General features: G+C 45.6%; 1 protein-coding gene across 3 annotated transcripts in view; it reads right to left on the bottom strand.

The window, feature by feature from the left end:
* Positions 1-303: 303 nt before the first annotated feature.
* LOC307001466 (mitogen-activated protein kinase kinase kinase kinase 4-like) overlaps positions 304-12,022 on the bottom strand; it is a 147,071-nt gene continuing 135,352 nt past the window's right edge. For 2 of the 3 annotated variants that reach the window (XM_079617973.1, XM_079617972.1), the window contains 2 exons: positions 7,334-7,473; positions 304-2,225 (listed from right to left, as the gene is read on the bottom strand). In XM_079617973.1, the coding sequence (XP_079474099.1) occupies positions 2,142-2,225; positions 7,334-7,473 (224 nt within the window). In that variant the 3' untranslated portion in view covers positions 304-2,141. The remainder of the gene's footprint in view (positions 2,226-7,333; positions 7,474-12,022) is intronic. The other variant, XR_013798245.1, reaches the window with a different exon arrangement.

Below are 12,022 nucleotides of genomic sequence, written 5' to 3' on the forward strand. Positions count from 1 at the left end.
AACATTTTAGAATGGAAGTTATTGATGAATCATGATTTAATTGTGAAAATGTTCATATACAGATTCAGGCACAAATGTGTGCGTGTGAATGGCTAGTGAATGAGACCCATTGTTTTTATTTGAAGTGAAAGATGAAAGGTTCTTGTGGTGAAATGCCGGACACATGTACTGTGTAGTTATAGGGATTGGTTCAGGCTTTGAGAAGCACAACCTCTGCTACTCGCCTAGACCATTATTACAAGTCATGTCCTGACATGTTTTTAGAAATTCTTTATGAAGAGGAAAAATGAAATGGGCATCACTCCTTTAAGTAAACCGATTTTATTTTCAAAGAAAAACAAAAGGACCATCAGGAAAATACAGGACTTCCTGTCATATACAGAGGACGTACGATACAGTGCCACGACTGAAAACAGACAACCAGTCAGCCAAGAACATATTCAGAAAGTCAAAGCAGCGCTGAGGAAACACCATCTGTATTATTATTATTATTAATAACAAGAATTATGGTTGAAATATAGAAAAACAATATCTTAAAATAAAACACAACAATGAACATTAGATTTACAAAATTATGCTTTCTTCTTTTTTTGTAACTGCACGCTCGTCGTGTGTTAACTGTGTGTAGGACAGGGGTTTTCACAGATAAAGCTTAGAAAACAGTGGAGAAAAAGAGTTTCTAAACGTATGCTTCACTTTTAGAGTTTGCCACTGGCACAATTCACCCTCTTTAACTCACTGATGTGTTAACAGCTTTGTTAAAATACTAAAATCAAATCTAATGCTAATTATCACAAGAAACAGAAATGTAAAAATGATAGAACATATAAATCTATAAATACTGTGTGTGAAGTGAGGCGTGAACTAAAAAGAGAAAATAACTCCAGAAATCATAATAGTAATCATAATCATAAAGATTCACTAAGTTTGGGTGTGAAATCTTTGAGAAAGAAAAGATATAAAACTAAAACAATAATAATAAAAACCCTATAATCACCAAAATCTTTCTGTGGTGAGCGTCTCGACTCATGCATGCTCATCCCTTCATTTTCATGATTCAATTACTTAACAGCACAGTCCTGCCTTTTATTAAATATATACAGTTCAGTTACAAATGATGATAATAATAATAATAATAATAATAGTCCACGACCAAGACAGTCTTTCTCATAAAATTTAAGGTAATGTTTCCATAACTGAGATTAAGTTATTACTGGGATGTCTAAACTCGGTTTGTATTCTCAGATTAACATTGTCGCTGCCTGATGAAAAATGCATATCTTGGAACAAAGGGCATCATAAACAATCATACAAAATGCATCAAATGTCAATTTTATAACTACGGTTTCTGGTCTGGATGAGTGGACCGTTCGGTTCAGTAAAATGCCAGAACTAGCTTTCACTCGCGGTTTCTAGCATACGCTCTTCCAAACATAAGGATAGGACACAAGGTTTCGATGCACACTTCTCAGGGTCAGTGGAGATACTTGTTAAACAGATACGGGTCAAACCGTTTCATTGGTCATTTCAAGGCAGGAATGAGGCCACTGTCATCGGACATGTGGCAGAAGAAAACGAGGGAAGAGAAGAAAAGATGTGGCACACGTTACATTGACATTAATCCAAATCCATGTTTTTGATGTGCCAAAAGCAAACCAGAGGCTAACACAGCTGTCCGCTTCCTGTTGACATCACATGACCATCATAAGATGGCCCATAAAGCTCTCGGGAAATGTTTAAAGCTCTCAGGCACCTTCCACATTACTGTAACTACTCTGCTTAGTAAAAACAAATGAATAAAAAAAACCTAGAAATAAATAACCCATAAATAAAAATACAGGACAAAAATCCATTTTGTGTTTCACCATTATTGTGTTATGACACTATTTGTGACTGAGAGACACATTAGCAGAATTTCACCGTTCCTCTCAGCTGAGTCAGATTGTATTAAACTCTAGAGAAAGACATTTACACAGACTAGCAATAATACTGTAGAATACTCAGGCCAGTTCCTCATGCAGCACGCTGCACAAGGACGCGGATTCAATGTGTGTTAGTCAGTCCTTCAGCGGGCTCTGGGCGCTCGTGTGGCCTGGCCTCCGCCGATCACGTCAGTGGTGGATCAGGTTCACTGCTGTCGGTTACCAGCTGAGCAGGGAGGTCCGGCCCAGAGTCATGAAGTAGACCTGGCTAGAACCTCCGGAACGCACAGATGCGAAGAAGACCTACAGGAGACAAACCAACAGCATCTTACGACTTACACAACATTCAACATGTTTCGGTTTCAAACTGCACTGCAAAACAACTGAAGCTAGCAGAGCATTCTTTCAACTTATCAACTCATTTACATCAGGGTGAATCTCACTAAACCAGTCCAGAGAACGTCCTGAAGTGAAGCGAGGATCACGCTTATATCCACAATAATAATGAGACATAAATCATTCATTTGAATAAATAATCATCATTAGACTGTAAAACACAACGACAGCTGTCTTTCAACAACAGGGTATATCTCTTCAGGGAAGATCAATGAGGAAAATATTTATTATTATTATAACCTTTATTTTACCAGGAAAGACCACCACACACCAGCTTACTGGTGGAGAGGAGACCGTGATGAAGACGATCAGTGTATGGGGATGATGAGGAGACCGTGATGAAGACGATCAGTGTATGGGGATGATGAGGAGACCGTGATGAAGACGATCAGTGTATGGGGATGATGAGGAGACCGTGATGAAGACGATCAGTGTATGGGGATGAGGAGACCGTGATGAAGACGATCAGTGTATGGGGATGATGAGGAGACCGTGATGAAGACGATCAGTGTATGGAGATGATGAGGAGACCGTGATGAAGACGATCAGTGTATGAGGATGAGGAGGAGACCGTGATGAAGACGATCAGTGTATGGGGATGAGGAGGAGGCCGTGATGAAGACGATCAGTGTATGGAGATGATGAGGAGACCGTGATGAAGACGATCAGTGTATGAGGATGAGGAGGAGACCGTGATGAAGACGATCAGTGTATGAGGATGAGGAGGAGACCGTGATGAAGATGATCAGTGTATGGGGATGAGGAGGAGACCGTGATGAAGACGATCAGTGTATGGGGATGAGGAGGCCGTGATGAAGACGATCAGTGTATGGGGATGAGGAGGCCGTGATGAAGATGATCAGTGTATGGGGATGATGAGGAGACCGTGATGAAGACGATCAGTGTATGGGGATGAGGAGACCGTGATGAAGACGATCAGTGTATGGGGATGATGAGGAGACCGTGATGAAGACGATCAGTGTATGGGGATGATGAGGAGACCGTGATGAAGACGATCAGTGTATGGGGATGATGAGGAGACCGTGATGAAGACGATCAGTGTATGGGGATGAGGAGACCGTGATGAAGACGATCAGTGTATGGGGATGATGAGGAGACCGTGATGAAGACGATCAGTGTATGGGGATGATGAGGAGACCGTGATGAAGACGATCAGTGTATGGGGATGAGGAGGAGACCGTGATGAAGACGATCAGTGTATGGGGATGAGGAGACCGTGATGAAGACGATCAGTGTATGGGGATGATGAGGAGACCGTGATGAAGACGATCAGTGTATGGGGATGAGGAGACCGTGATGAAGACGATCAGTGTATGGGGATGATGAGGAGGCCGTGATGAAGACGATCAGTGTATGGGGATGAGGAGGAGGCCATGATGAAGACGATCAGTGTATGGGGATGATGAGGAGGCCGTGATGAAGACGATCAGTGTATGGGGATGAGGAGGAGACCGTGATGAAGACGATCAGTGTATGGGGATGAGGAGGCCGTGATGAAGACGATCAGTGTATGGGGATGATGAGGAGACCGTGATGAAGACGATCAGTGTATGGGGATGAGGAGGAGACCGTGATGAAGACGATCAGTGTATGGGGATGATGAAGAGACCGTGATGAAGACGATCAGTGTATGGGGATGAGGAGACCGTGATGAAGACGATCAGTGTATGGGGATGAGGAGGAGACCGTGATGAAGACGATCAGTGTATGGGGATGAGGAGGAGACCGTGATGAAGACGATCAGTGTATGGGGATGATGAGGAGACCGTGATGAAGACGATCAGTGTATGGGGATGAGGAGGAGACCGTGATGAAGACGATCAGTGTATGGGGATGATGAGGAGACCGTGATGAAGACGATCAGTGTATGGGGATGAGGAGGAGACCGTGATGAAGACGATCAGTGTATGGGGATGAGGAGGAGACCGTGATGAAGACGATCAGTGTATGAGGATGAGGAGACCGTGATGAAGACGATCAGTGTATGGGGATGAGGAGGAGACCGTGATGAAGACGATCAGTGTATGGGGATGAGGAGGAGGCCGTGATGAAGACGATCAGTGTATGGGGATGATGAGGAGACCGTGATGAAGACGATCAGTGTATGTGGATGAGGAGACCGTGATGAAGACGATCAGTGTATGGGGATGAGGAGGAGACCGTGATGAAGATGATCAGTGTATGGGGATGATGAGGAGACCGTGATGAAGACGATCAGTGTATGTGGATGAGGAGACCGTGATGAAGACGATCAGTGTATGGGGATGAGGAGGAGACCGTGATGAAGACGATCAGTGTATGGGGATGATGAGGAGACCGTGATGAAGACGATCAGTGTATGGGGATGAGGAGACCGTGATGAAGACAATCAGTGTATGGGGATGATGAGGAGACCGTGATGAAGACGATCAGTGTATGGGGATGAGGAGACCGTGATGAAGACGATCAGTGTATGGGGAGGATGAGGAGACCGTGATGAAGACGATCAGTGTATGGGGAGGATGAGGAGACCGTGATGAAGACGATCAGTGTATGGGGAGGATGAGGAGACCGTGATGAAGATGATCAGTGTATGGGGATGAGGAGGCCGTGATGAAGACGATCAGTGTATGGGGATGATGAGGAGACCGTGATGAAGATGATCAGTGTATGGGGATGAGGAGGAGACCGTGATGAAGACGATCAGTGTATGGGGATGAGGAGGAGACCGTGATGAAGACGATCAGTGTATGGGGATGATGAGGAGACCGTGATGAAGACGATCAGTGTATGGGGATGATGAGGAGACCGTGATGAAGACGATCAGTGTATGGGGATGAGGAGGAGGCCGTGATGAAGACGATCAGTGTATGGGGATGATGAGGAGACCGTGATGAAGACGATCAGTGTATGGGGATGAGGAGGAGGCCGTGATGAAGACGATCAGTGTATGGGGATGATGAGGAGGCCGTGATGAAGATGATCAGTGTATGAGGATGAGGAGGAGGCCGTGATGAAGACGATCAGTGTATGGGGATGAGGAGGAGACCGTGATGAAGATGATCAGTGTATGGGGATGAGGAGGCCGTGATGAAGACGATCAGTGTATGGGGATGAGGAGGAGACCGTGATGAAGACGATCAGTGTATGGGGATGATGAGGAGACCGTGATGAAGACGATCAGTGTATGGGGATGATGAGGAGACCGTGATGAAGATGATCAGTGTATGGGGATGATGAGGAGACCGTGATGAAGACGATCAGTGTATGGGGATGATGAGGAGACCGTGATGAAGACGATCAGTGTATGGGGATGAGGAGGAGACCGTGATGAAGACGATCAGTGTATGGGGATGAGGAGGAGACCGTGATGAAGATGATCAGTGTATGGGGATGATGAGGAGACCGTGATGAAGACGATCAGTGTATGGGGATGAGGAGACCGTGATGAAGACGATCAGTGTATGGGGATGATGAGGAGACCGTGATGAAGACGATCAGTGTATGGGGATGAGGAGGAGGCCGTGATGAAGATGATCAGTGTATGGGGATGAGGAGGCCGTGATGAAGACGATCAGTGTATGGGGATGAGGAGACCGTGATGAAGATGATCAGTGTATGGGGATGATGAGGAGACCGTGATGAAGACGATCAGTGTATGGGGATGAGGAGGCCGTGATGAAGACGATCAGTGTATGGGGATGAGGAGACCGTGATGAAGATGATCAGTGTATGGGGATGATGAGGAGACCGTGATGAAGACGATCAGTGTATGGGGATGATGAGGAGACCGTGATGAAGACGATCAGTGTATGGGGATGAGGAGGAGACCGTGATGAAGACGATCAGTGTATGGGGATGAGGAGGAGACCGTGATGAAGATGATCAGTGTATGGGGATGATGAGGAGACCGTGATGAAGACGATCAGTGTATGGGGATGATGAGGAGACCGTGATGAAGACGATCAGTGTATGGGGATGATGAGGAGACCGTGATGAAGACGATCAGTGTATGGGGATGAGGAGACCGTGATGAAGACGATCAGTGTATGGGGATGATGAGGAGACCGTGATGAAGACGATCAGTGTATGGGGATGAGGAGGAGACCGTGATGAAGACGATCAGTGTATGGGGATGATGAGGAGACCGTGATGAAGACGATCAGTGTATGGGGATGAGGAGGAGACCGTGATGAAGACGATCAGTGTATGGGGATGATGAGGAGACCGTGATGAAGACGATCAGTGTATGGGGATGAGGAGGAGACCGTGATGAAGACGATCAGTGTATGGGGATGAGGAGGCCGTGATGAAGACGATCAGTGTATGGGGATGATGAGGAGGCCATGATGGACAGAGGCCGAGGGTTAGATGTGTCCAGGACACCGGGGTTACACCCCTACTCTTTTTCGAAGGACATCCTGGGATGTTTAATGACCACAGAGAGTCAGGACCTCGGTTTAACGCCTCATCCGCTCTTTTGTCAGTATAGTGTCCCCGTCGCTACACTGGGGCATTAGGACCCGCACAGAGCACAGGGTGAGCGCCCCCTGCTGGCCTCACTAACACCTCTTCCAGCAGAAACACAGTTTTCCCAGGAGTCTCCCATCCAGTACTGGCCAGCTCAGCTCCAGTGGGACACCAGTCTTGGGCTACAGGGGGATATGACTGCTGGCTATCATCATGCTTAACACTGAGAATTAGAATAATTGTAATGTGTCGATCGGATGCGGATATCTAAATCAGAGAAAATCAAAGGTGTGGGTGGATGGTTTATTTATTTAGCAGCGGATTCGGGTGACGTTAGACCTGATCCTCGCATCTCGAATGTCCTGTCAGGAACCAGTCACATTTTACCCCCAAATCAGTGATATTTTGCAGAAAGAAAAAATAATAATTTAATACAAAATACAAATTCCAAAAATAGACTTAACTTTCAAGGTATAAAAAAAACAAGGTATAGCCCAGTAACGGATTTTACAGCAAAAACACTAAAAGATGATGTAAAGACTCACCTTGTCATTTCTCTCACACAGAAACTTGAGTCTTTGTGCTCTTTTGTGCATGAAAACTCCATCCAAGTGTCCCGTTTCTACAGAGCGGATCTCTATAGCCTTCTCTCCCCAGCCCATGATCTGGTTAGAGCGAATATAAGCTGCAAGACAAACACAACAATATCGGTCACAAATACACACTAACTGTACCGTATGAGAGGCTAAATTCAGTCTCTCTCTTGAGCTGTGTTGCAGAGGTCCGAAACCCTGCTCCTGGAGACCCACTATCCTGCAAACGTTTTTCCCATCCTGCTTTAGCTCACCTGCATGTGTACGGTCAAGTGATCCTGAAAAGCTGGATTAGCTGCTTCAGGTGTGTTTGATTAAGGTTGTAACTAAACTCTGCAGGACAATGGGTTCCCAGGAGTAGGGTTGACCTCTGACCTCTGCTATTTTGTAATTAGACACTGCATAAGAGCGTTGATTAGGACAACACACAACCGTGACTACATTTACAATCCCGAATGGTCACGAGAGCCCTTAGCTCTTAGCAGGTTGAGCGCAGTATAGACAACATCGCTTCCATCCTTCAGACTCAGTCTTCAGTGCAGGAGTCAACCTTCCTATCAGCATGGGTTCTAGAGTAGGAGGAATAAACTAGCCGCCTTTCCATCAAGTGAATATCCTACCACACGCAGACACATCTATCAGCCTCACACAGAGCTAGTGTCCATCATGAGCCAATTCTGGAAGGCTACTTTCTGGGCCTCACTGTTCCAGCTGTGATGGTCCTAAACTGGATGGCGTATTCAGCTACATTGCCCAGCTAGAGATGAAGACAGGACTTGGACACTTTCTCGGTAGGAGACAGTAGTGTCAAATAGAGGCTTAAACTTGGCTCAGAACAAACCTCACACAAATCTGTTACCCATGGCAAAACCCTTCCCGAAAGGAGAGTAATGATTTAAGCCATATTGGACTGGTTTAAGGGGAAGGAGGATGGCTGAAGATCGAACATCAGGGACACTGGGTCAGGAACCTACGACAGGCACTAGGATCACCAGAGAAGCGTTGGCGGCGGGTTTGAGGCAAGGCTCTGGAGAGGCTGGAGCCGCTGAAGAGTTGGGTGAGAAAACAACGAGTGCAACTGCAGGATTTTGGGGAGAGCACAGTCACGTATTGCCATTAAACCATCCTTTTCTCTACCGCGCTCATCTTCTATCATCAAAACAACTCTAATTCCAAATCAATAAACAAACATGTTGAGTCACAGCATCTTCTCCGTTATTGTTACTTGCACCGCCTGCCACGTTTAGGGTTTCACATGTTAAAAATGCAGGGAGACAGTCAGGCTGACAGAGAAGATTTCAGAACTAGAGACATGCATCCAAACTTTAATCGAGGATAGTAAGAATGCAAAGGCTCTAGATACTGCTTTGTAGGGATGGGAACCGAGAACCGATTCTTCTTCAGAACCGGTGCCCAGTGAATCAATTCCTTGGAACCGTTAGCATGCCTGCTTAACAATTCCGCGTATCGGTTCCGCTCGTTGCAAATGTGTCATGACGTCACACACGCGCTGCGTTGTTTTGATTCAGAACGCGGCAAACATGGCAGAGGCAGAAGTTCAACGCAGAAGTATAATGAGGCATTTAACGGGACGCCACGTTGCTTTCCGACCAGCCATCACGTGCCGTCTCACACACATTCACTGTTTCACTCGCACACATACATACGCACTCACTCACACACACACACACACACGCGCGCACATACACACGCACTAGCGCTCACACACTATCTCGCGCTGACGCACACACTCGCTCACTCTCTTGCGCTCACACATGCACTGTCGCGCTCACACACAAACGCACACATACTCACTCACACACACACACTCACTAGCGCTCACACACTATATCGCTCTCACACACGCACTCTCTCGCGCTCACACACGCACTCTCTCGCGCTCACACATGCACTCTCTCGCGCTCACTCACACACACACAAACGCACACATGCTCACTCACACACACACTCACTAGCGCTCACACACTATCTCGCGCTCACTCACACACACACACGCGCGTGCGCGCACACACTCTCGCTCACTCAATAGCGCACACACGCACTCGCACACACGTTTTGTTTCAGGTTGAATCCAAATGAGCACTGTTAATATTCCAAAAGGCAAAAGCTCTTCCTTGACTGTTTTCAGTCTGTGTTTTTCGTTTTTATGGCACATAAATGGCAGTTTTATTTATTTTTTTGTCTGGACCAATGAATATGAAGGCACTAAGGCACTCTTCTTGATAATCTTTCAAGGCACACACTAGCGTGCCATGGCATACTGGTTGAGAAACACTGCGGCTATAGGTCCCTGGAGTTTCCTTTGAGAAGTAGCTCACCAACTTTTAGGTTTGTTCTGAGGTTGCTACACATAATTTGTGTATATGTGCTCTGTGCTGTCTTCTGATCAGATATTAAAGCCAGTTAATACAAACAAACAAATTTGTACTTATTCCCTCACCCAATGAGAATCGATAAGGAATCGGATCGATAAGCAATATCGATAATGGAATCGGAATCGTTAAATTCTTTTCAATTCCCATCTCTACTGCTTTGATTGCGACTAGCTTAGCGAACCCAGTACTGTCATAACTTAATGGCTGTGTAAGTGGTGTCTGCTGAATAACATCGGTTTCACAGACAATTGGAAAAGTTTTTGGGGAAGACCTGACCTGTTGAAAAGAGTGCCAATATTCTCTCTAGTAATATGGCACAGTTTTAGAGTTGAATCTTGACTAGCTGGGGCTCAGGTCAGGAAACAGACAGACTGGCTAAGCCGACTGTCTGCTAGCTGTCTAACGTCACTGAGGTCAGATAAATCCCATCACATAGATGGCCCTATCTTGCACCCAGCGCAATTGACTTTGAACACCGACGCATGTATCATTCCTATTTTGCACCCGCGCACAGCGACTTTTCCCTCCACAGACGCACGTCGGTAAATTAGGGAATGAACTTGCGCTCGCGGGGGCGGTTCAGCGCAAAGAGGAGTGTGTTCCGGCGCAAAACTTCCCTGGTGCTATTTTCCAGTTTTAGAAAGCAATTGCGCCACTGACCAGGAAAAAAACAGTCTAAAGACAGTGGCGCGTTGCGCGTTAGTGATATGGTACTTTAAGGGCGCGTGCTTGGCCATAATGTTAACGCGCATCCACTTTGATTCTCTAATATAAACAGACGCAGCAGTATTCATTTTTGCAAATCATACATTATTACAAGGAAAAATATTAACACACGAGGTAAATCATTGTGTCCGTGAAGATGTGAAAAAGATCTATCTAGATTTTTAAAAATAATCTAGATTAGGCTACACATTTACCCAAATTATACGCCTGTTTAACCGAAGCTGATTTGTGTGTTTCTCCCATCACCCCCAATGTCACTTCTCTGTGTTTTACGGCCCTGACGAGAACGTCGGTCTCCTCGGCTGTGAACCGCTCCTGGCGTGCGCCGGCAAACCCGCCGTTATAATAGCGATCCGCCGTTATAATAGCGATCCGCCATGGAACAAGCGCGTCTGCTCTTAAAGGGAATGTGAGAGGACGCTCTGATTGGTTTTATTTCACGTTACGCCCAAACCACACCTATGAATAATGAAGCAACTTCAGACCAACCCCTTTTAGATTTGCGCCGGGCGCAAGAGTCGTTTATCCCGCCGGGAAAATAGCAACAGCGCCGGGATCCGCCCACAAAGTTACTTGCGCTTTGACACTTGCGTTTCAGATCGTTAAAATAGGGCCCAGAGACTCTTTCTCCTAGATATCATCATATAGAGACTGTGTCTGTTCCCCGAATTAGGAAAAACTTCCAAACCCATCTAAGGGTAAAAATGTAATTGATGTTCAACAAATAAAACCAGATATAATACGGATGAGCAAATGATAAAGCTTGGGTTGCTGAATATTCGATCTCTTACTTCAAAAGCACTAATAGTTAATGATATGATTATAGATTATAACCTAGATGTGCTGTGTTTGACAGAAACCTGGCTAAAACCAAACGATTACATTGCTTTAAATGAGTCAACCCCACAAGAACATGAACCTCGTCTGAAAGAAAAGGAGGAGGTGTTGCTGTAATATATAGTAATATCTTCAGAATTACTGAGAAGGCTAGTTTCAAATTCAATTATTTTGAAATGTTGGTGCTTTAAGCTATCTAGCGTGAGTGATAAATCCCGATTGACATCGTGATCCATTGGGAAAATCTCAGTTGTTCCACAAATTCCGATGCATCAATTTATTGTCCCAGCCCTACAATTAAACATTTTATACATTTAATAACTTACAAAGCAGTGATGCGCGGGTCAATGTATAAACAACCCGCACCCGACCGACGTTTTCAACTAACCCGCCCGCAACTCGGACCGCAAAAAAAAAGAAAGAAAATATTGTACCCGACCCGCTTCCTGACCCGCATTTTTTAAAAGTAGCTAGTAAATGCTCATAGTAGCGTCATTGGGCCATAGCCGCAGGAACTAGGGGTGCGGGCGCAGCATTTTTCAGAATGCTGTATGATATCGCCTAGTGTTTTGTAATAAAGGCTTGATTTATTCATTCATTTCGTTTCATTTTCTTAACAATTAAGATGCTGCATGTGTTTATCCAGTCTAATCGAAGTGTGCGTCTCTCCCCCGACTTTCCC

Source organism: Phoxinus phoxinus (assembly GCF_949152265.1).
Source record: "Phoxinus phoxinus genome assembly, chromosome: 7".
Lineage (NCBI taxonomy): Eukaryota > Metazoa > Chordata > Actinopteri > Cypriniformes > Leuciscidae > Phoxinus > Phoxinus phoxinus.